This window comes from Puma concolor, chromosome A1, assembly GCF_028749965.1.
Source record: "Puma concolor isolate L17-30 chromosome A1, mPumCon1.1.hap2, whole genome shotgun sequence".
Lineage (NCBI taxonomy): Eukaryota > Metazoa > Chordata > Mammalia > Carnivora > Felidae > Puma > Puma concolor.
Window position 1 is genome coordinate 148,899,297 of NC_141667.1, and position 25,072 is coordinate 148,924,368.

Sequence of the window (25,072 nt, forward strand, 5' to 3'; positions counted from 1 at the left end):
AGAGACCGTCTCGGGCCCCTCGGCCACTGGGCTCGCGCGGCCGTTCGCTCGGGACAAGACCGTGGTCCCGCTCCGCCGCGGCAACCCTCCGCAAGGCCCTGGCTCGCGCGGGTTCTAAAATGAGGACAAAAGCCCGCCCGGATTTAGCGTGCGCGCGCCGCTGAGGCCAATGGGACGCCGGCGCGGGGTTGAGTGACGGGCTGGCGTAGCCAATGAACATGCGCCTTGTTGCGAGGTGGGCCCGGCCCCGGCATTATAAAGAGCGCCACGAGTCGGCATTGTCAGGCGGCGGCACCTCGCGGGCCCGAGCGAGCCGTGTTGATCGGTGGTCTCCGTGCGGCGCGGCAGAGGAGTGGGACGCGAGGTCGCGGCAGCTCCGTCGGCGGACGGAGGCGAGGCCCGGCAGCGCGGGCGTGAGCGCGGCCGAGCCCGCGGTGCCTTCCCTGCGGGTGGGGACGAGCGGGCCCCGCGGCGTCATCGGCGCGAGGTGAGCGGCCGGGCCCGCGGGCGGCGGGCGGGAGCTGGGTGGGAGCCGCGCGGCCCTGACGCGCCGTGGTCGCTCGTTGCAGGAGCCGCCGCGCCCCGGCCTAGCATGTCGGAAGCGGGTGAGGAGCAGCCCATGGAGACCACGGGCGCCACCGAGAACGGACACGAGGCCGCCCCCGAAGGCGAGTCGCCGGCGGGGGCGGGCACCGGGGCCGCGGCGGGCGCCGGAGGCGGGAGCGCGGCGCCCCCGGCCGGCAACCAGAACGGCGCCGAGGGCGACCAGATCAACGCCAGCAAGAACGAGGAGGACGCGGGGTAGGTGCGGCGGCGGGCCGACCGGGGCGCCGCCTTTGTTCCGGGGCCGCCTTTTGTTGGCGCCACGCGGCGGGGGGAGGGGCGGGCGGGAGGCCGGGGCCTGCTCGCGGCCCGCCGCCCGGCCCCGCTGCGCCCGCCGCGCCGCCGCTCGCGCCGGAGTTTGCAGGAGTTTGTTGGGTCGACTTTGGCGCCGCCCCGGGGCCGCTCGCGCGGGGCTGGGGGCGGGCGGCCCGAAGGCGGGGGGGGGATAGTGCCCTCGGACCCGGGGCCGAGGCGGCCTCGGGCTCCGCGGGGCTGCGTGGGCGGAGTTGGCGCGCGCCCCGGCGGCGGCCTCCCTCCCCCACCCCGCGGAGGGCGGAGTCACGGTCTGAACGCGGTCTCCGGCCCCCGGAAGCCTCGAGTTCCTTGAGGGCGAGTTCTCGAGGGTGGGGAGGACGGGCAGGGACGGCAGCCTTTTGGTACTTGCTTGGTAGTCAAAAGACTTACAGTTAAGAGTGTTGCGGGGGCTTCTAGCCCAGGCTAAGAGTGCTCTTCTTTGCCCAGTCTGGGGCTGCTCCGTTAGGGTCAAGGTTGTTTGGGAGGGTAGTGAAGATTTGTTAGTACATTCCAAGGGCAGTACCCTCCCTTGGGGACATTAAGGGTATATCTTTGACCGGATGGCCACCTTGTTTATAACCCTTACAGTGAAGGTTCTGTCAGGGCCAGCCCTTCTAAAATCACAAGGCTTCTTGTAAGACTTGTTGGCACGTGTCTTTACCATTTCAGAAAAATGTTCGTTGGTGGCCTGAGCTGGGATACCAGCAAAAAGGACCTAAAGGATTATTTTACCAAATTTGGAGAGGTCGTTGACTGTACAATAAAAATGGACCCCAACACTGGCCGGTCAAGAGGGTTTGGGTTTATCCTCTTCAAAGATGCAGCCAGTGTGGAGAAGGTAAGCTGCGTATTTGATGTCAACGCTCTTAAGTGTATCTAAGAGGATATCATTCTTAGAGTGTGATTAGTTTGTGTGTGCTGTAAGTGGTTGAGGGCTTTGGCAACAGCAGAGGTGAGGAACTTTCTTGTTTTTGAAGGAATTAAAAATGCAGATTAGGTAGAGCGATGGGTATGGACTAGAGTGGTCCAGGAAGATTATAGCTGGTGTTTATTATGTTTTTATGCCTACTCTGGACATTGCTGAAGCAGATGCTTTATTGTGGGGATTAGAAAACAGTCCAGGGTTGCTATGAAATAAGGCATTATTTTAGGCCCAATTTGCAGAAAACAGACTCAGAGGTTTAAGTAGAAGAGCTCACACAGCTAGAAAGGGGTGGATTCCAACCTATACTCTAGATACTGCTGCTTTACTCCTGAAAGAGACCGGCTTTACACCGAGACTGGGCAGGGAAGGTGATGGGGGGTAGCTATACTTGAAGTTTGGAGAAGTTGAGTTGGTAAGTCAGGTTCGGCGTAGAGTTTGGAGGGGACATACACATTTTGTGTACCAGTGTTGGGGTCTTTGTGTCTTAAAGAGAAGGGCCTTGTTCAGGGTCATGCTGCTGAGTTAGAACCTAATGTCCTTCTGTTGGGACAGGTCCTAGACCAGAAGGAACACAGACTGGATGGCCGTGTCATTGACCCCAAAAAGGCAATGGCCATGAAGAAGGACCCGGTAAAGAAAATTTTTGTGGGGGGTCTGAATCCTGAAGCCACTGAGGAGAAGATCAGAGAATACTTTGGCGAGTTTGGGGAGGTGAGTTTGTCACTCAGGGAGCTGTCTGCTGGTTGCCCTGAGGTTGTGGTCTTTCCGGGTTCTTGGCAGCCTTGGCTGGCTCTAGCCGTCCTCAGCAAGGCTTCTTGTTCATTCTGGCCTTTGTGGGTCTTTTCTCCTGGGAGTTCCCAATGGGTCCTGGGGTGGGAAGAGGCGTTGGTTCTGAGCTTTGTGTATGTTTACAGATTGAGGCCATTGAGCTTCCAATGGATCCAAAAACGAACAAAAGACGAGGCTTTGTTTTCATCACCTTCAAAGAAGAGGAACCTGTGAAGAAGGTCCTGGAGAAAAAGTTCCACACCATCAGTGGAAGTAAGGTAAGGTGTCACGAGCTCTGTATCTGGCCACCTGCTGGCGAATTGGCTTTTACAGGTGTGGGTTAGGAGGTGGACTCTCTAGGGCAGTCTGACCCAACTGTTTTTCTGTAGCGTCTGCTTTCCTGATTGGGGCAGATGGTCCTGCCCTTCAGGGGGTTCCTAGGCTGGTAGAATTGGCAGAAACACAGGATGTGTGGGAGGAAGGAGAAAGGGTGGTTTCTGTGGGGTAGAGGGTGTTGAGTAGCCCCTTTGATTTCTGATTGAAAGCTAGAGGTCAAGGTGTTCTGAATGTAGTCTTGAGGCGAATAGGGCCTGTAGTTAAGGTCTCAGAAGATTCTAGAACTTCTGTCATCTAGCAGTTCCCTGTGAAGTCTTTTCCTGCTCTGGAGCTTATTATCTCCTGTCTCGCCACAAACAGATCTTTGTTCACTTCCACCCCCTTTGGATGCTGGTTTAGTGAACTCCCACCCCAGGTGAAGATTCTTTCCAAAGCTCCCAGGGTTTCAGTGAGCTGGCATCCATGGCCAGTTTTACCTTAAACGAGCTCAGTGCTGTGCAGGGAGAACTGCAACCCTTTCCTCTGAACTCTGGTCAGGCCAGAGGTAGTTTGTCTCAGGTATTCTCCAGGTGGCTTAGGAGGCAGTTGAGGGTGTGGCCTGCTGTGGCTGGGTGTGGCAGGCCCTGAGCCACAGGAGCAACCAGATAAGGTGGGACGGGTCGGGTGGGGCTTCTGGAAGTCTTAATCTTGGCTGGGAAGTTAGAGTGGATTCAGGATTGGGCCCTTAAATGATGTTGAATCCTAGGAGCAGTTGGGTAAGAGCTCGCTCATTCATTGTTCCTCCGGTGGACAATGAATGACACAAAGGTCTTTTTTTTCTGTGTCTTAACTGTGAACTGGATAGGAAGTGTCTGTAAGGTAGTAAATTATAACTGGTAGTGGGTTTTGAAATAAATGTATTTGGCATTTTAATTCAACAGAAGACCTCAGATGGCATCATTTGAGGGGGAAGCTTGTTAATTTTTTTGAGTTTCGAGGGAGAGTATGCTTGTATGGTGACACATTATATGTTTTTTTTTCTTGGTCCTAATTAGGGAGGTATATGTGCCCAGGTATTTTCTTTAAAAAGTAAACTCCTGATTTAATTAGGAGCACTGGGAGGTCCTGGACTCTCATAGCACACACAGTGGGCAAGTTTTTGAGCAAAAAAAAGGATTCTTTGCGTCCTAAGGGGACACAGATTCCTGGCCCTTCTTGACAATAGGCCAGTGGTTGGGGGAAGGTGGGGGTGGAGCCGTAGGGCCTCAGGGAAGCCTTGTCCTGAGCTTCAGTGGTTTTCATCCTCCAAGCTGAAGGTCACCACTTCAGTGTATTTGAGTGGGATGCTTCGTTTCTTCTGTAAGAAAAAAAAAATTGAGAAAGGTGGTTTGTTTCTTTTTTTTTGTTTCTCCTATAAGGCTTCTTATTTGGGAAGCCACCTCTCATCCCCCTTGCCCAGTAGGACCAGGCTGGCATCAGACTTGACCCTTGATGTGGGATCTTGCTACACTGGGTTGGCATTGGCCTTGCTGTCCATCCTCCCAGTTAGACACAGAGCTGCCCCTGAGCAGCCATCAGCAGGCCTGGGGTTGTATCTATCATCCCCAGTAAGTTCTCTGGGGAAAGGTTTCGGCCAAAAAGACCCTAGTAATTTCTGGTCTATCTAGATTTTAGTTGTGGTCCTGAAAGTTTCTAGCCTACATGTGGCTTCTGACTTGAGCATATTTTGTTTTGGGGCAGGTGGCCGCAGGTGGCTATCTGAATGTTTGTCAGCAAAGGTCTTTGTCCACAGTCCCTGCCCGGAGTTTGTCATGGTGGCCTGACCCATTGTCTTCTCTGCTTTCAGTGTGAAATCAAGGTGGCCCAGCCCAAAGAGGTGTATCAGCAGCAGCAGTATGGCTCTGGGGGCCGCGGGAACCGCAACCGAGGGAACCGAGGCAGTGGCGGTGGTGGCGGAAGCGGAGGTGAGTGGAACCTGGATGAAGAAGGGTCCCTGCCTGTGTGGAGCTTCCGTGCCTATCTCAGGGCTCACCCTGGCTTCCGGGGCATGGTGCGCCGGGGCGAGTCACATCGGCTCTGCTGCTGCTTGGAATGGAAGAGCCTGGCTTTCTCATGGCCTGGGGTCCCAGGGCAGAGGGGCGATTGCGTTGCATTTGGAGGGGTGGGGGGCACAGGGTGCGCTTGTCTCCACGGCTGTCCCGAGTCTTGGTACACCCGTGGGCGGGCGGGCAGAAGGTAGGGCAGGGCTGTGCCAGGCGCTTTACCTCCTTCTGTCCAGGCCCCTCTGACTCCAAAGCCTGAACTTCATCCTTTTTAAGGCCGAGCTGCCGGGGAGGGTGGGGGTGAGGAGAGGGAGATCGAGTGAGAGTGAGCTCCTGTCTCTTTTGCCCTGAGTGAAGTCAGTGTTCAGTCCTATCCCGGCCTGCAGCTCACAGGCTCGGGTCACAGATGCAGGGCCGGGCCTGGGGCCCTCCACACTGGGACGGCAGTCCCTTGGCTTCTATCTCCCGAGTTGCCATTAGCAGCCCCGCCACCCAAAGGGCAGGATTTCCTCCATCCTAGCTCCTGCGTGTGCTAAATGGTCCACGGGCCCCTGTGCCCGCTCCCCCCACAGGTCAGAGTCAGAGTTGGAATCAGGGCTACGGCAACTACTGGAACCAGGGCTACGGCTACCAGCAGGGCTACGGGCCCGGCTATGGCGGCTACGACTACTCGCCCTATGGCTATTACGGCTACGGCCCCGGCTACGACTACAGTAAGTAGGAGAGAGGGAGGCCCCGTCTGCTCACCCACCCTGGGAGGCAGGACAGACAGCTCAGGGGCCACTGGCAGCAGGGGCTTTGGAGTCGGACAGGCTGGGCTGTGTGTGGTCCGGCTCGGCCACTAGAGCTCCCCGGTTTTGAGCTCTTGAGCTTCTGGGCCTCAGGAAGGTGGGGCACGGACAGACCCCTGCCGGACGGGGCTGTAGGCTCCGGCGAGGATGCATGTCAAGCGCCTGGCACAGGGGTAAACGGCTCAGTAAGTCGTAGCTGCTATCGTTGTTGTTCTTGTCCCTAGGTCAGGGTAGTACAAATTACGGGAAGAGCCAGCGACGCGGTGGCCATCAGAATAACTACAAGCCGTACTGAGGCTTCGGCAGGATGCCCGACCGATCGCACACGCTTTGTTTGGATATTGAGTGAACACAATTATGTACCAAATTTAACTTGGCATACTTTCTATGGCCTGTCCCATGTGCATCTTATTTAAAATTTCCCCCCTGGAAATCACTTTCCTGTTGACTACTTCCAGAGCTCTAGTTGTTGTAGGCAGCGTGTGGGGTCTCTGAGGCCAGAGCGGCATTATGGGCTGATTTTATTCCCGGGTTACCCAGAGCCAGATTGGAGGGTCTGCTTCCTGCTGCCGCTCTGCAGCCTGGACCTGTGGACCCTGGTTGTAAAGAGTAAACTGTATCTTAGGAAACCAGTGTCACCTTTTTTTCACCTTTTAATTTTATATTATTTGTGTCATACATTTCCTGTTAATGGAAGTGTTAATTTTACTGTACTTTTTGGTACCTTTTGGGAATCTAATGTATTGTAAGGTATTTTACACGTGTCCTGATTTTGCCACGACCTGGATATTGAAGCTATCCAAGCTTTTGAAATAAAAATTTAAAAACCCCCAAAGCCTGGGTGAGTGTGGGGTGTGCTGTGGAGGAGAGCGGGGAAGGGCCAGGTGCTCCTGAGCCTCCGAAGCTCCAGTACCCTCCGTGACCTAACAGCAGTCCTGTCCGGCACGGCCATAGCCTGTCAGCCACAGGGTACTGCTGCTCAGCTGCTTTTAATGATCTGGCCCTGCCCTTCTAGAAAAAAGTTCAGTGATTCAGAGTGAAGGCAGCTGTTCAAGGGGGTGAAGGTGGTACAGTGAAGGATGCCCCAGCGCAGCAGGACGTTGGGGCACCTTCAGACATCTCTCCTTACCTTGCCAATGAAAATAGGATCCTGTCTCCCAGTGAGGACAGTATGGTCCCGTAGACCAAGGCAGTGTCATAGGAGCCGGCTCGATTTGGACACGAGGGGCCCCTCCTGGGTGGTGTAGTACAGCCCACCCTGCCCTGGCAGAGCCTGTCTGCTGCCTGGATTGGGACGCCCAATCAGGCTGGTTGTTAAGGCCTGAGACTAGCTGGCTGCAATAGGCGGCAGTGGGCTAGGGCCCTAGATGGATGAAGCCTGGTAAAAAAGAATTCTGTTTTCCATCACTTCTAGAAGGAACTGGCTACTTCTAGGAGGAAAGTGCTACTCTTGCTTTCTCATGTCAGCTATCAAATGCAACTATTGGAGATTTTTCTGGCAGGGTGTCTGGAAAGGGCCCATTGTTTCAAGCCTATCTGGGGGAAGGGAACATCACTTGGAACAAAATGTTAAGAGAAAGCTTTGGCTTTCTGAGTGAAGGAGCCACCGCTGATGGCAAGGAACCCAGGTGTGGGTCTCGAGAAGCAAGGCCCACTCACCCAGAGAAGAACACCACTCCACAGGGCTGCCTCAGGGCTGGAGCCGCAGTGTCTCACAACTTCTCACCTTTTCTTCCATGTCTGAAAAACATCACAAAGGCACCCAAACAAGTTAACCTTTCTCTAGTGTCCAAGCTTCTTGGTTGATATTCTGGACATCGAGCCCAACCAGCCTGTCTGGCCCCTTGCCCCATGTGCATGGGCCACCAAGCCATGTTTCCTGAGACTTCAGGCTCAACTGCAGCGCCCCCTACACACAAAAGCTAAGCTAGCTAGTCAGCCTCTCCTCCCCTGGGCTCCCCACGAATACACTCCCTACGGCGGGTCCCACACCACCTCCAGTTGTGTCTGCTGGGGGAGGTGAGGGGCCACCTGCGGGGCTGCTTTCATGTCTACCTGGAGATGGGATCTTGCCTACTTTGCCCACTCCTGCTCCTCCCAGCCCTACACATGCAGCACTGCCTTAGTGCATTCTAGATTGCTTTGTAAGTGCACTTAGGGGACACCCTGGACTGACCTTGATGTTCCTGTGGGATTGGGAATGTGGAGAGGAATCTCCTTTTGCATTTAATCAGTCCTGGCTACAAATCTCCTTCCAATAGCTCTGCAGCTGAGGGTCCCCTAGCCTTCAAGTAAGGCACGAAGTTCCTGCCATCTACCTTTCCATGGTTTTACTGATCCATGGTGGGGTTTTCTGTTGTAGTTAGCTTGTCCCGTGTCTGCATGAGTGCCACCCTGGCAGGATGGTGAGTGCCCTAGTTCCTGCCTACTTGGTGCTCAGGAAGGCCCTCTAGGCACAGCCAGGGAAAGGGGTGGCTTGGGTTCCCGGGACCCCTCCACACTTCAGCTCCTTGTTCCCTCCGTCTCTTCAAAGACTCCTGGCTTGCTGTTGAGCCCCTTTCCTGGGCAGGCTGGAATATCCTGGCTATTGGCTGCAGGTTGAGCTCTAGAGACCCTCCTTGGGCTCCCAGCTTACTTGTCAGGATGGCATCCATCTTGGCCACCACATGTCGTGCATTGTCCACACTGAAGCACATCGGGGGTTTAAACTTGAGGACGTTCCTCCCTGGGCCATCAGTGCTCAGCAAAATGTAGTTCTCCTTCATCCTGTGAGGACAGGATATGGCAGAGCCTTCTCTCCCCGGTTCCAGCCACACTACCCTTGGAGCCCCACCACAGGTGGGTTCCCACCAGGACACAGGACTGGCTGCCTCTTCCCAAACACCTACCTGCCCACCCTTTGCAGCCCAGCATGAACAGCTCCTACCTAGGGTGTCCTGCACCTGTTCCTGAGTCTGCTTCCTCCCCCACCCAGGGGAGGGGCCTCACCTTGTCGGTCCCGGAGTTCCTGTCTAAGCCAAGACTACCACAGCTACGATGTAGACAGCAAGGATCCTTGCACTTACTGGTGTTACAGACTGGTACAGTGAACCCGACATACTCCCTTACCTGGCTTCATAATTTCCCTGCCAACCTTGTTTCTGTTTTCTTCCCGTAAGTAATCTTGAAATCCCAGAGGACTGTGCAGCTTTAATTTTCCATTTCTTTTTAGGGAGATGACTTCACCCTTATTTTTAACCAGTTTCTAAGAACCTTCATATCTCACATGTACAACTTTTAAACTAGGAAGGTGATTTGGCCAGAAAGGAGACTGAGCTGATGGTTATTTCACATTCTCTGACCCCCACTTCCATTCTTATTTTTATTCTTTTTGTTATTTTCAAGTCTTGCCAGGAACAGACTGCGTCCTCAGTCTGCCTTCTGGCTCCTTTCTTCCATACGTTCTTCCTGGCATGGACTATGGTTGTACTAGAAAGAACAAGGTCCATACTTCACATCTGGCTGTGCCACCTACAAGCAGGCCAACTGTGGGTACACCACCTGCCCCTGGTTCCAGTTTTCTCCCTGAACTGGAGAACTTGCGTGAGGTGGAAGAAGTCAGGCCCGGCTCCAGGTCTGGCTCCCTCCTCCCACAGCTTCTGGGTTCTGAGGCTCCGTGGGGGGAGGGGGAAAAGGAGGTGTGGTGGGTGAACTGGTGGGTGTGCCCAGCCAGCAGAGGCGGCGGGGCCGGGACCCCCCAAAAAAGGGGTCAGTCTCAAAATCTGGAGGAGGAGAACATTTTTACATCATTACTGTTCGTGGGTTATCAGAATCGAACGATGCGCATTTCACACTGAATAGGGACACACCAGAAGGGTTTCTCAAGGTGGGGGAAACGGGTAGGAGTAGGGAAGGGTGATAGAAAGGGAGTAGCAAGGGGAAGGGTCCCAAGGCTCGGGTCCTGAGGCTCAGGTCCTGGATGGGATCAAGTGCAGGAACATGCAGATGGGCTGGGGTGGGGGACTTGGGAGTCCGGAGATGCTTGGTCACCCAGATGCCTTGCACCTGTCCATCTCAAACCCACTCCTCTGGGGGACAGGGAGCCTTGAGTCTGCTTCTGCCTCAGTCCCTGATGTGGCTCTGGAGAAGCTTCTTCCCCTCCGGCAGCCCAGGTCTGAGAAGTGTGGCTTTTGGGCCCCGTGGCTTTGGCATTCTAGGCTGGGAATGGCCTGCACCCATCTGAAGCTTTTGCAGCCACACACGGGCCACAGAGCTGATGCAGCTGCTTTCCCTGGCTGGAGAGCCAGGGGGCGCACAGATGGGTGGCCCATTCCCTGCTCAGGCCCAGATGCCCACTCTGCCTGGGAACATGGTGACAACAGAAGTGAGAGGGAGGCTCTTGGTCAGGGCCTTAGACGCTGCAAAGGTAACTCGTCTGAAGAAAAAATACCTGGACACCACGTAATTGGCCTCTTCAGTTGCTGGTGTCCTGGTTGCCTCGTCTTTGATCAGGTCCACACCGATGAAGAGCCCAGTGCCCCTGGAGCAGAAAGACAATGTCTTAGGAGGCCAGGCCCAAGGGACCACGGTCCTGGGCCTCAGCCGAGCCCCTGTCAGCTCTGGGGCTGTTCCTCGGCCTCTTGGGGAGGCTCAGGGGAGGCTAAGTGCCGTAGGGACTCTCAGAGGGTGGTGACCCAGTTCTAGGAAGTAACTGACGGGAGGGAACCCAGGGGTAACAGGAAAGGTTGGGGGTCCAAGCCTAGTTTGATCCTGGTTTTCCCTTCCCTAGAAGCACCATTCTGGACAAGAGCACCTCTCAGTGCTTTAGTTCTGTGGAGCAGAGAGAAAAATCCCGCCCCCCAACCCCAACCCGGGTGGTTAGGTGATACAAGAACCCCCCCCCCCCCTCACTTGGCCCCTAGCAGCTGCCCTGAGCCTCACCTGACGTCCCCGATGATGGGATGTTTGGCTTTCTGCTGTCTGAGGAGCTCCGTCAGGAAGCTGCCCACGGAGGCGGCGTGGGCCTGCAGCTGTTCCTTCTCTAGGACGTCCAGGACGGCCAGGCCCACGGCGCAGGACACCGGGCTGCCTCCAAACTGAGCCGGGGCACAAAGGGCGTGTCAGATGCTCAGGAAAGTGGGCTGTGCCTCAGGGAGCATGAGGGCAGAACTGCCACCCACGTTCCAAGGGCAGTGACGAGCACAGGCCCGATCCCCTCAGAATTCAGGGGACTCGGGCAAATGGGGTTCTCCTGAAGCCCCCGTGGGCTGTCCTGCCTTTCCAGGTGCTGATGTGACTGTAACTCAGGTAAGGCACCCTCAGGGGTACAGGAGGAGCCCCAAGAGGCAGAATCAGAGGAGAGGAGTGGTCATTCCCACAGAGCTGGTTTTTGTCAAGAGTTTTTAGGGCCCCATCTCCCAGGACAGGGCCAGACCCAGAGCATTGGACTCGTTCCCATCACCTCCTTCAGAGAGGGTCAAGAGCACCATGCTGGAGCCACACCCAGGAAAAGCCACTCTGTCATTTGGCTCAGTGTTCTGACAGATTTTAGGGTGCAGACCATAAGTCAGCGGACCGTAAGCCACATGTGGCCTGATGATTTGTGTGTGGCTTGCATGGCATCAAAAGCTTTGAATTAGGTGCCAATGGTAAATATGTATTCTTGACTTAAACCTGGCCTGTCTACACAGGAACTGGCTGTCCCCTTTGGGCACCCTGACTGCTTGGACTCTCTTCCTCTGCCTGGCTTTGCAGGTGTCTGAGTGGGGACCTGTGTTACAGAAAGTTAGGAGTAAGGTTGTCTCTTGCAGACTATTTTTTTTTTTTAAACATACTTAAAAAGAAAACTATTGAGCTATAGTGTATATACAACAAACTGCATATATTTCCAGTGTATATAGTTCAGTGCAATTTGACAAGTATATAGACCTGTGGAGCCTCCATCACAACGCAGATACCAAACGTTTCCACCACCCCCTGAAAGTTCCTTGTGTCCCTCCACTACTGGCCCAGGCAACCACTTGCTGTCAGTACAGTTTTGCCTTTTCCAGAATGTCGTATGAATGAAATCGCAGAGGATGTTCCCTTCTGTGCCTGGCCGCTTCTGCACAACATGGTTTTGAAAATTTCCTGTCTTGTGTGGATCAGTAGTTTGTTCATTTTATTGGTGCTAGTATTCCACGATACGGATGTTGCCATTTGTCTGTGCAATCTCCCGTTAATGGCCCCTTGCGTTATTTTTTTATTTTTTTGGCTATTACGAATAAAACCGTTGAGAACATTTCTAACAAGCCTTCGTGCAAACGTATGTTCTCATTTCTCTTAGGAGTGGAGCTGCTGGGTTGTACGATCAATGTGTGTTGAGCTTTATAAAAAAAACTGTTAAGACTCTTCCGAAGTAGTTGTCCTATCACATTCCCATCATTTGTCTACAAAATTCCAGGCGCTCCCATCCTCAAAAAGGCTTGGAATTTTTTTCTAATGGGTGTGTAATGGTGTCTTGCTAGATCATCTTCAAAATCTGTGAGCAGAGCCCCATGCTTGAGAGCATAAGAAGCTTCCTAGGTGAGTCTGCCATGAGGTGGATTTCTAATCCGTCCAAAACAAATTATGTGTGGAACGGACACAGGGGATGGACCAAGGCTACTTACTGTATAGTATTATAAACCATGAACTTGTTAAAAGGTGGAGTGTATGTATTATAGCATCTTTTGTTTGGAACCATGACCTGGCCAAGATGCTGAACTGGCACAATAGGTTGACCTGTGGCCCCAAGATCACTCCAGAGGAGCAACAGAAGATGAACAAGGGGCGCCTGAGTGGTTAAGTCTCCGACTGATTGTGGCTCAGGTCAGGATCCCACGGTTTGTGAGATGGAACTCCGCGTCGGGCTCTGTGCTAACAGTGCAGAGCCTGCTTGGGATTCTTCCTCTGTCCATACCCCACATGCGCACACACATGCACGTGCTCTCTCAAAATAAACATTTATTTTATTTAACATTTATTTATTTTTGAGACAGAGACAGCATGAACGGGGAGGGTCAGAGAGAGGGAGACACAGAATCTGAAACAGGCTCCAGGCTCTGAGCTGTCAGCACAGAGCCCGACACGGGGCTCGAACTCACGGACCGCGCGAGATCATGACCTGAGCTGAAGTCGGCCGCCCGACCAACTGAGCCACCCAGGCGCCCCTGACAAATTGTTTTTTAATGTTTATTTTTTGAGAGAGAGAGGGTGCAAGCAGGGGAGGGGCAGAGAGAGAGGGAGAAAGAGGATCCAAAGCGGGTTCCACACTGACAGCAGACAGCCCAATGCAGGGCTGGAACTCATGCACTGTGAGATCAGGACCCGAGCCGAAGTCAGGTGCCCCAAGAGACAGAAATTTCAAAAAAGAACTAAATGGGAATTATGGAGTTGAAAAGCACAGTAACTAACGAAAAATTCACCAGAGAGGCTCAACAGTAGATTTGGGCAAAGAGATGAAGGAATCAGCAGATTTGAAGATCTGTCAATTGAGATAGTCCTGTGTGAAAACCAGAATGAAACTGTGAACAGAGTTTCAGCAACCTGTGGGACACAACAACGCAAACCAGTATTTGCAAATGGGAGTCCCAGAAGGAGAGGAGGAGAGGGAAAGAGACACAAGGACAAGGAAAGTAGGAGAAATGGGTGAAGGTGGTCAAAAGGTGACAAATTTCTAGTTATAAAATGACTACATCATGGGGATGTAATGTGCAGCATGGTGACTGTAGTTAATGATGCCGTATCATATATTTGAAAGCTGCTAAGAGAGTAGATCTTAAAAGTTCTTATCATGGAGAAAAAAACATACCTGTGTGGTGATGGATGCTAACTGGACTTGTGGTCACTTCAGAATACAAATAATTGAATCATGTTGTATGAATCTAATATAATACCATATGCCAATTATAGCTCAATTAAAAAAAGAATACTGAAAGCAAGAGAGAAATGACTCACCATATGCAAGAGATCCTCAACAAGATTAACAGCTGATTCCTCATCAGAAACCACAAAGGGCGGGGGCAGTGGGGTGACATATTGCAAGTAATGAAAGAAGACGGTTAGGGCACCCCAGTTGGATAAGCATCTGACTCTTAATTTCAGCTCAGGTCATGATCTCACGGTTTGTGAGATTGAGCCCCGTGTCTGGCTGTGTGCTGACAGTGTGGAGCCTGCTTGGGATCCTCCCTCTCCCTTTCTCTCTGCCCCTCCCCTGCTCATGTGCTCTCTCTCAAAATACATATATAAACATTAAAGAAAATTAAAAAAATTAAAAACTATGTGTTAGAGAAACTGCATGTTTAAAAAATAAATAAAAATGAAAGGGGGAACGAAGACAATTCCAAATACTGAAAAAATGTGTCACTAGCAGATCTACTTTACAAAAAATACTAACGGTGTTTTTTCAGGCTGAGATGAAAAGTGATCAGATAGTAACTCAAATTCACATGAAGAAATGAAGAGCACTGGTAAAGACAAAACAAGTGGGTTGAAAGCAAAAGTGTGGAGATGGCACACTGTAAACAGCAGAAGAGCTGGAGGAGCTGTACTAATAGAAGTGAAAGACTTGCAGATCAAAATTGTTCTTAGCAACATTGACAAGTAGTTTCCTATGCCAAAAGAGTCCATCTATCCAAAGGACGTGACCATTACAAACACATTTGTACTTAAAAACAGAGCCCCAAAATACACAAAGTAAGCACTGACAGAACTGAAAGGAGAAATATACAACTCAGTGACAACTGGAGAGTTCAGTCTCTCATTTTCAGTCATTGAGAGAACCCCCACAGAAGATCAACATGGAAACAAAATGTGAACAACACTATAAGCCAACTAGACCTAACAGACGCATACAGAGCAGAATAAACAGTCTTCTCAAGTGCATCAATAGGTCAAAGTCACAAGGACCCTTAAAAAATTTTTTTTAATGTTTATTTTTGAGAGAGTGAGCGAGTGGGGGAGGTGCAGAGAGGCACACACAGAATCCGAAGCAGGCTCCAGGCTCCGAACTGTCAGCACAGAGCCCAACATGGGGCTCAAACTCACGCACCGTGAGATCAGGACCTGAGCCGAAGTTGGGAGCTCAACCGACTGAGCCACCCAGGCGCCCCACAAGGGCATTTAAAAATACATATGAATGCCATGGTTTGTGAGATGGAGCCTGCATCAGAGTCTGTTTAGGATTATCTCTCTCCCTCTCTCTCTGCCCCTCCCCCCTCAAAATAAGTAAGTAAAACATTAAAAAAATAGAAAATAAAAATACAGGTTAATGACAATGAAAACACAACATGCCAAAATTTACGGGATGCAGTGAAAGTAGTAATTACATGAAGATTTTTGTCTGTAATTACATGTGTTAGAAAACAGATCTCGAATAATCTAACTCTCCCCCCACTAAGAAACTACACAAAAGAGCAATCAAAACCAAAAGCAAGCAGAAGGAAGGGAATCCTAAAGATTGGAGTGGAAATACATGGAAGTAAAGAAAAACAACAGAAAAAAAAAAAATCAAAAGTTGGTTGAGAAGATAAATAAAATTGACCAACCTCAACTAGACTGCCAAAGATAAATACTCAAATGTCTAAAATTAGGAATGAGAGGACCCATCACTACCAATCTTAAAGAAGCAAAAAGGATTATAAGGGAAGAATATGAAAAAATGTATGTCAGTGAGCTAGACAGCAGAGATGAAATGCACAAATTCTTAAAAGATGAAAACTACTGACATCGACTCTAAAAGAAACAGAAAATGTAAGAGACATATAGCAAGTATGGGGACCTGGGTGGCTCAGTCGGTTAAGTGTCTGACTCTTGATTTTGGCTCAGGTCATGATCTGATGGTTGTGAGATTGAGCCCTGCGTCAGGCTCTGCACTCAGCGTGAAGCCTGCTTTAAGATTCTCTCTCTCCCTCTGTCCCTCCCCTGCTAGTGTGTGCTCCTTCCCTCTCTCTCTCTCTCTCAAGAAAGAAAAGACCTACAGCAAGTAAAAAGAAAAAATTAGTAATGAGTTCCCACAAACAACAGCCTAGAACCTGGGCACCTGGGGGCCTCGCACTAGCAGGCTTACAGCAATGCCAGCCAGGCAGGGGGCCAACTCCACCCGACAGTGTGCCCACAGGAGGTGCAGGCCTGCCACAACACAAGGGTGCATGTAGCCTACGCAGGGAACACCCATGGAGCACCTGGCTCTGGTGGCCAGGAGGAATTGCTCTTCTGGGCCCCACAGGACATCTATGTAAGGCCACTCCTTCAAGACGGGGAGGTAATTGAACTACCTAATACATAGAAACAAATGCAGACAGGGGCACCTGGGTGGCTCAGTCGGTTGAGCGTCTGACTTCCGCTCAGGTCACCATCTCACACTCCATGAGTTCGAGCCCCGCATCAGGCTCTGTGCTGACAGCTCAGAGCCTAGGGCCTGCTTCAGATCCTGTGTCTCCCCCTCTCTCTGCCCCTCCCCTGCTCATGCTCTGTCTCTGTCTCAAAAATAAGTAAAAACATTAAAAAAAAATTTAAAAAACGCAGACAGTCGTGCAAAATGAGACAGAGAAATATGTTTTAAATCAAAGAACAAGACAAAACCTGAGAAAAAGAACTAAATAAAATCAAGATAGCAATATACCCAATAAAGAGTTCAAAGTAATGGTCAGAAAGATGCTTACCAAACTCGGGGAGAAGAATGGATAAACACAGTGAGAACTTAAACCAAGAGACAGAAAATAAAAAAGCAATCAGAGCTGAAGAATACAATAAGGAAAAGGAAATATATACTAGAGGGAATAAACGTAGACTAGATGATACGGAAGAATGGATCAGTGATCTGGAAGACGGTAGTGGAAACCACATAACTGGGACAGTAAAAAGAAACAAGAATTAAAAAACAAGATCATTTAAGGGGCCTCTGGGACAACATCAAGTGTACTAACATTCACCTATTGGGGTCCCAGAAGGAGAGGAGAGAGTAAAAGAGACTGAAAACCTATTTGAAGAATTAAGGCTGAAAACTTGCCTAACCAAGACATACAAGTCCAGAAAGCACAAGTCCAAAATAAGATGAACCCAAAGAGACCCACACCAAGACATGTTATCATTAAAATGTCAAAAAGTAAAGACAACGGGAATCTTAAAGCAGCAAGAGATGGGGCACCTGAGTGGCTCAGTCAGTTAAGCATCCAACTCTTGGTTTTGGCTCAGGTCGTGATCTCATGGTTTGTGGGTTCGAGCCCTGTGCTGCACTCCATGCTGACAGTGTGGAGCCTGCTTGGGACTCTCTCCCACTCTTTCTCTCTGCCTCTCCCCTGCTCCTGCTCTCTCTCTCAAAAATAAACATTTAAACAAATTTTTTTAATATTTTTATTTATTTTTGAGAGAGAGCGAGTGAGCGAGTGTGAGCAGGGGAGGGTCAGAGAGAGAAGAGGAGAGAGAATCCCAGGCAGGTTACACACTGTGAGCACAGAGCTGGATGCAGGGCTCAAATTCACGAACCATGAGATCATGACCTGAGCCGACCCAAGAGTTGGCCACTTAACTGACTGAGCCACCCAGGTGCCCCCAAAATAAATAAACTTTAAGAAATAATAAAAAAATAAAAGACATGAAAAACAGCAAGAGAAAAGCAAGTAGTAAGGGAACACTGATAAGACTATCAGCTAATTTTCAGGAGAAACTTTGTAGGTCAGAGGCTCCTGGGTGGCTCAGTTGATTATAAGCATCCAACTTCAGCTCAGGTCATGATCTCATGGCTCGTGAGTTTGAACCCCACATCAGGCTCTTTGCCGTCAGCACAGAGCCTGCTTTGGATCCAGGATACAGGAGCCTGGTTTGGCTCTGTCCGCCCCCCCTTCTCTGCCCCTCCCTTGCTCATGCTTGCATGAACACTCCCTCTCAAAAATAAACATTAAAAAAAAAAAAAAGAAAAAAAAAACTTTGTTGGTCAGAAGGCTGTGGTATGATATATTCAGAGTGCTGAAAGGGAAAAACAAACCAACAAACAAAACCTTATGACCAAGAATACTCTGCCTGGCAAAGTTATCATTCAGAGTATAAGTAGAGGTAAAAGAATTTCCTGGTCAGCAAAAGCTAGGAGTTCGTCACCATTATACTGGCTTCACAAAAAATATTAAAGGGACTTTTTCAAGCAGAAAAGAAAAGACAGTAACTAGAAATAAGGAAATATGAGGAAAAAAACCCCTCACTGGTAAAGGCAAACATAGAAAAAGTAGTGGAACAACCACTTATAAAATGGTAAAAATGTGACATCAAAACCATAAAATGTGTGTGTGGGGGGAGTGGAGTAAAAATGTAACTAAAAAACATTTTTTTTTCCTTAGAGACAGTGTGAGTGGGGGAGGGGCAGAGAGAGAGAGAGAGGGAGACACAGAATCCGAAGCAGGCTCCAGTCTCTGAGCTGTCAGCACACAGCCCGATGCAGGGCTTGAACCCACGGACCGTGAGATCATGACCTGAGCTAAAGTCTGGTGCTTGACTGACTGAGCTATCCAGGTGCTCCCAAAATACAATGTTTTTAGAATGAGTTTGAACTTAACTACCAATTTACAACAGACTGCTATACACAGCTTGTTATATATGAATCTCATGGTAACCACAAACCCAAAACCTGTAATAGATGCACAAAAAAAAACCCAGAAAGGAATCTAAGCATAACACTAAGGAAGGTCATCAAAGCACAAGAAAGCAAGAGAAAAAGCAATAGAGAATTGCAAAACCAGCAGAAAAGAAAATGGCAGTAAATACATAGCTATCAATAATCACTACAACTGTAAATGGACTCAATGATCCAGTCAAAAGACACAGGGTAGCTGAATGGATTAAACAAACGAACAAACCCAGGACTCCTCTATATGCTGCCTACAAGAGACTCACTTCAGACTTAACATACAAACTGGAAGTAAAGAGATGGAAAAAAGATAATCCATGCAAATAGAAGCAAAAAGGTAGCAATACTTATATCAGACAAAATATACTTTAAAACAAAGATTGAAATAAGAGATAAAGAAGAGCATAATATAATGATAAAAGGGATCATTTAAAAATTTTTTTTAACATTTTTATTTTTGAGAGATAGAGACACAATGTGAGCGAAGCAGGGGCAGAGAGAGAGGGTGACACAGAACCCAAAGCAGGCTCCAGGCTCTGAGCTGTCAGCACAGAGCCCGACACAGGTCTCAGACTCACCAGCTGTGAGAATATGACCTGAGCTGAAGTTGGACACTTAACGGACTGAGCCACCCAGGCACCCCAGAATAAGTGCACATGGAACATTCTCCAGTACAGATCACAAGGCCACAAAACAAGTCTAATAAATTGAAGATGAAATCACACTTAACCAACCACAACAGTGTGAAAGGAGAAATCACTTACAATAAAGGAAATGGAAGAAATACAAACACATGGAGGCTAAACAAGATGCTACTAAACAACCAATAGGTTAATGAATAAATCAAAGAGGAAATAAGAAAATACCTGTGACAAAAATGAAAAAACAATGCTCCAAAATCTATGGGAAACAGCAAAAGCAGTTCTAACAGGGCAGTATAATGACACAGATCCATATCAAGAAACTGGAAAAATCTTAAATACATATTTTTTAATGTTTATTTTTGAGAAAGAGAGACAGAATGCAAGCAGGGGAGGGGCAGAGAGAGATACACACAGAATCAGAAGCCGGCTCTGGGCTCTGAGCTGTCAGCACAGAGCCCAACATGGGGCTCGAACTCCTGGACTGTGAGATCATGACCCAAGCTGAAGTCAGACACTTAACCGATTAAGATAGCCAGGTGCCCCTAAGAAACAGGAAAAATCTTAAACAATCTGAGCTCACACCTAAAGGAGCTAAAAAAAAAAAAAAAAAAAAAAAAAAAGAATAAAGCCAAAAGTCAGTAGAAGGAAGAATATAAAGATCAGAGCAGAAGTAAATAAAGACTAATGACCAAAAAAAAAAAAAAAAAAAATCAATGAAATTAAGAGTTGGTTCTTTAATAAACAAAACTGAAAAACCTTTGGTCAGACTTGTCAAGAAAAAAGAGAGAGGACCAAATAAAATTAGAAGTGAAAGAGAAGTTACAACCAATACCACAGAAATATAAAGGATCATAAAAGATTTTCATGAACAATTATATGCCATTAAATTGGACAACCTAGAAGAAATAAATAAATTCCTAGAAACATACAATCTTCCAAGACTGAATCAGGAATAAAACAAAAATCTGAACAGATGATTATTAGTAATGAGTTTCAATCAGTAAAGAAACAAAAACGAAAACAAAGAAAACTCCCCCAAACCAAAAGTCCAGGACCAGACAGCTTCATAGGTGAATTCTACCAAACATTTAAAGAGTTAATACCTATCTTTCTGAAACTTTTCAATTTATTCCAAAAAACTGAAAAGGAAGGAACACTTATTTATGCTCATGAGGCCAGCATTACCGTGATACCTAACCCAAAGACACTGTAAAAAAAAAGAAAATTACAAGCCAATATCCCTGATGAACATAGATGCAAAAATGCTTAACAAAATATTAGTAAATCAAATTCAACTAATACATTAAAAAGCTCATACACCATGATCACATGGGACTTATTTCTGGGATGCAAGGATGGTTCAATATCTGCAAATCATTCAATGTGATACATACACCACATTAACAAAACAAAGGATAAAAATCATCCAGTCAGTCAAGAGATGAAGAAGCATTTGACAAAATTCAAAATCCATTCATAATAAAATCTCTACAAAAGGTGGGCACAGACATAACATACCTTAAACACAAAAAAGGGCATACATGGCAAACCCACAACCAACATCATACACAATAGTGAAACGTTGAAAGCTTTTCCTCAAGAAGACAAGGATACCCCCTCCTGCCACTTTTACTGAACACAGTCCTAGCCACAGCAATCAGGCAAGAAAAGGAAATAAAAGACATCCAAATTAGAAGGAGTAAAACAGTCATGATGCACAGATGACCTACTACAATATAAGAAACTCTCAAGTCTGCACCCCAAAACTATTAGCATAAAGGAATTCAGTAAAGTTGAAGGATGCAAAATAAACAGAAATCTTGTGTCTCTATCTACTAGTAGCAAATTATTGCAGAAATTAAGGAAACCATCCCGTTTACAATTGCATCAACAAATAATTAGGAATAAATTTAACTGAGGAGATGAAACAGCTGTCCCCTGAAAACTGTAAGACACTGATGAAAGAAATTGAAGATGACACAAATAAATAGAAAGATATACTGTGCTCATGGGTTGGAAGAATTAATATTATTCCCATGTCCATACTACCAAACTCAGCCTATGGATTTGATGTGATCCCTATCAAAATACCCAATGACATTTTTTTCACAGAACTGGAACAAATAATCCTAAAAAGACTTCCAATAGCCAAAGGAACTTTGAGAAAAAGGAACAAAGCAGGAGATATCAATCATACTCCCAGATTTCAAAGGATACAATTTATAGTAATTAAAACAACATGGTACTGGCACAAAACCAAACACGTAGACAAATGGAACAAAACAGAGTCCAGAAATAAACCCACACTTATTTGGCCAATTAATCTATGACAAAGGAGGCAAGAACATACAATGGAGAAAAGACAGTATATTCAATAAATGGTGTTAGGAAAACTGGACAGCTACATGCTAAAGAATGAAACTGGACCACTTTCTTACATCATATATAAAAATAAGCTCAAGATGGATTAAAGACTTATATATAAGACCTAAAACCATAAAACTCCCAGAAGAAAACAGGCAGTAAACTCTTGGACATTTATCTTTTTGGATCTGTCCAGGCAAGGACGACAAAAGCAAAAATAAACCATTCGGACTACATCAAACTGAAAAACTTTTGCAGAGTGAAGGAAATCATAAACAAAATGAAAAGGAAACCTACTAAATGGAAGAAGATGTGCAAATAAGAGATCTCATAAGGGGTTAATACCCAAACTATATAAAAACTCACAAAACTCAGTATCAACTGTTTTTTCAGAGTCCACATAAAAGTGAAATCATATGGTATGTGTCGTTCTCTGATTTGTCTCACTTAGCCCAGTACTCTCTAGCTCCATCCTTATTGTCACAAGTGGCAAGATTTCATTCTTTTCTATGGGTGAGTAATATCACACTGTGTACATCATATACCACGTCTTCTTTATCCATTCACAAATTGACGAACACTTGGGCTGCTTTCCTATCTTGGTTCTTGCAAATAACGCATGATGAACACAGCGGTGGATAGTTCTTTTCAGATTGATGTTTTTATTTTCTTCAGATAAATTCCTAGAAGTGGAATTGCTGGGTTATATGGTAGCTCTATTTTAAGGTTTTTTTTTTTTTTTCCCAGAAACCTCTGTACTGCTTTCCATAGTGACTGCACCAATGTACATTCCCATCAACACCTTTTCTCCACATCCTCGCCAACACCTGTTATTTTTCATCTTTTTGATAAAGGCCATTCTGATAGGTGTGAGGAGATATCTCATTGTGGTTTTGATTTGCATTTCCCTGATGATGAGTGGTGTTCAGTATCTTTTCATGTGCTTGTTGGCCATCTGTAGGTCTTTTTCGGAAAAATGTTTATTCAAGGCTTCTGTTCATTTTTCAACTTTTTTTTTTTTTAATTATTAAGTTGTGTAAGTTCTTTACGTATTTTGGGTATTAACCCCTTCCTGGATGTATGATTTGCAAATACCTTTTCCCATTCAGTATGCCACCTTTTTGTTTTGTTGATAGTTTCCTTCTCTGTATACAAGCTTTTTGATTATAGATGTAATCCTATTTAGTTATTTTAGGTTTTGTTGCTGGTCAACTTTGACAAGGGCGTCAAGACCATTCAATGGGGTAAAAATAGTCTTTTTAAAAAATATGTTTTAAATATTTTAAATAAACAAGTGGGGGAGGGGCAGAGAGAAGGGGACAGAGAATCTGAAGCGAGCTCTGCATTGACAGCAGTGAGCCTGATGTGGGGCTTGAACTCCCAAATTGTGAGATCATGACCTGAGCTGAAGTTGGATGCTCAACCAACTGAGCTACCCAGGTGCCCCAAGGATAAAAATAATCTTCAGCAAATGGTGTTGAGTCAACAAGATATCCACATGCAAAAGAGTCAAGTTACCCCTACCTCATACCATATGCAAAATATTAGCTCAAAATAAACCAATGACCTAAATGTAAGAGCTAAAATCATAAAATTCTTAGAAGAAAGCAAAGGTGTAAATCTTCATGACCTTTGATTCATCAGTGGTTTGTGAGATATGACTCGAAGGCACTCACAAGCAAAAAAAATGGGGGAAAATATTTCCAAATTATCTATCTGATAAGGATCTAGTACCTAGGATATGTATCTAATTCTTAGGGTGCTGGGTGGCTCAGTAGGTTGAGCATCCAACTTTAAAAAAATTAAAAAAAATTTTTTTTTTTCAACGTTTATTTATTTTTGGGACAGAGAGAGACAGAGCATGAACGGGGGAGGGACAGAGAGAGAGGGAGACACAGAATCGGAAACAGGCTCCAGGCTCTGAGCCATCAGCCCAGAGCCTGACGCGGGGCTCAAACTCACGGACCGCGAGATCGTGACCTGGCTGAAGTCGGACGCTCAACCGACTGCGCCAACCAGGCGCCCCTAAAAAAATTTTTTTAAATGTTTATTTATGTTTGAGAGAGAGAACGTGAGTGGGGGAGGGGCAGTGAGAGAGGGAGACACAGGATCCAAAGCAGGATCCAGGCTCTGAGCTGTCAGCATAGAGCCTGACACGGGGCTCAAACTCACAAACTACGGGATCATGACCTAAGCCAAAGCTGGATGCTGAACTGATGAGCCATCCAGGCACCCTGAGGATCCAACTCTTGATTTCAGCTCAGGTCACGATCCCAGGGTCATGGAATTGAGCCCTGCATCAGGCTCTGCACTGAGCATGGACCTTGCTTAAGATATTCTCTCTCTCTCTCTCTCTCTCTCTCTCTCTCTCTCTCTCTTCCTCTGCCCCTCTCACCCAGTTATGCATGCTCTAAAATAAAAACTTTTAAAAAATTAAAGATTCTTACAACTCAGCAAAAAGAGATAAGTAACCCAATTAAAAAAATGGGCAAAGGACAATGAGTAGACATTTCCTAAAGAATATATATAAATGGTCAATTAACTATATAAAAAGATGCTCAGCATCACTAGCCATGAGGGAAATGCAAACCACAATGAAGTACTATTTCACACTCACTAGGATGGCTATCATAAAAGACAGAAAAGAACAATTCTGGAGAGGATATGGAGAAATTGGAACCCCTATACATTGTGGGCGGGCATGTAAAGTGGTACAGCTGCTTGGACAAAGTCTGTTGTTTCTCAAAAAGTTAAACCTAGGGTTGCCATACGATCCAGCAAGTCTACTTGCACAGGTGCCTACTCAGTAGAACTGAATATATATGTCCAAACAAACATATGTGCACACATGTTCACTGCAGCATTATTCATAAGAGCCAAGAAGGGGAAATGTTGATTAATGGAAGAATGGAAAAATGCAATGTGGCATTATTCATACAACGGAATTATTATTCATCCACAAAAGAGAATGAAGTACTGATTCATGCTATTAACATGGATGAACCTTGAAAATATTATTCTGTGTGACAGAAGTCAGACACAAGAGGCCACATGTGTGATTTCATTTATATGAAATCCATTTATAAGAACAGACATATCCATTGAGATAGAAAGGACAGCGACTGCCAGGACTTACAGAAGGAAGGCAACAGGGAGTGGCTGCTAAGGGGTATGGGCCTGCTTTCTGGGTGATGGAAATGTTCCAGAATTAAGACAGTACTGATGGTGGTACAACTTGGTGAGTACACTAAAAACCACTGAATTTTTATTTAAAGTTTGTTTATTTAAGTCATCTCGACACCCCACATGGGGCTCAAACCCACAACCCTGAGATCAAGAGTTGCATATTCCACCAACTGAGCCAGCCAGATACCCCCTAGCTAAAATATTTAAATATAAGGCCCTGATAAAAAATATTCTTAGGCACACAAGATCGCAGAAGTTCTGCAATATAAAGGCTTACACTGAAAATGATTTGAGATGGAATACTTTTAATACAGATACTATTAAAAGAGAAAAGCATGATAAACTGTAATTATAAATGAAGATGTTAGCAAAAGGCCTAAATATACCAATAATTACATTAAATTTAAATTGTCTTAAGTAATCACTTTTAAAGTAAAATATTAACAAGTTTACATCAAAACCCCCCAAATTCTAGATATATATTCAATAAAAGAAACACATCTAAAGCTGACTGAAAGGTGGAC

General features: G+C 47.0%; 2 protein-coding genes across 4 annotated transcripts in view; one reads left to right on the top strand and one right to left on the bottom strand.

Annotated features, from left to right (window-relative positions):
• The first annotated feature begins 269 nt into the window (after positions 1-269).
• HNRNPAB (heterogeneous nuclear ribonucleoprotein A/B) lies at positions 270-6,573 on the top strand. 2 transcript variants are annotated; one of them, XM_086705978.1, is made up of 8 exons: positions 270-487; positions 570-801; positions 1,567-1,735; positions 2,375-2,533; positions 2,737-2,868; positions 4,752-4,869; positions 5,520-5,660; positions 5,963-6,573. In XM_086705978.1, the coding sequence occupies exons 2-8, from the start codon at positions 593-595 to the stop codon at positions 6,031-6,033; spliced, it is 999 nt and encodes a 332-aa protein (XP_086562104.1). In that variant the 5' UTR covers positions 270-487; positions 570-592; the 3' UTR covers positions 6,034-6,573. The 2 variants fall into 2 exon arrangements, with proteins under 2 accessions (XP_086562104.1, XP_086562108.1); XM_086705982.1 differs by lacking the exon at positions 5,520-5,660 and having other exon boundaries at positions 271-487.
• PHYKPL (5-phosphohydroxy-L-lysine phospho-lyase) overlaps positions 3,806-25,072 on the bottom strand; it is a 37,373-nt gene continuing 16,106 nt past the window's right edge. For both annotated transcript variants that reach the window (XM_025924484.2, XM_025924483.2), the window contains 5 exons: positions 10,659-10,813; positions 10,168-10,257; positions 8,374-8,504; positions 7,398-7,478; positions 3,806-4,262 (listed from right to left, as the gene is read on the bottom strand). In XM_025924484.2, coding sequence (XP_025780269.2) covers positions 7,429-7,478; positions 8,374-8,504; positions 10,168-10,257; positions 10,659-10,813 — 426 coding nt within the window. In that variant the 3' untranslated portion in view covers positions 3,806-4,262; positions 7,398-7,428. The remainder of the gene's footprint in view (positions 4,263-7,397; positions 7,479-8,373; positions 8,505-10,167; positions 10,258-10,658; positions 10,814-25,072) is intronic.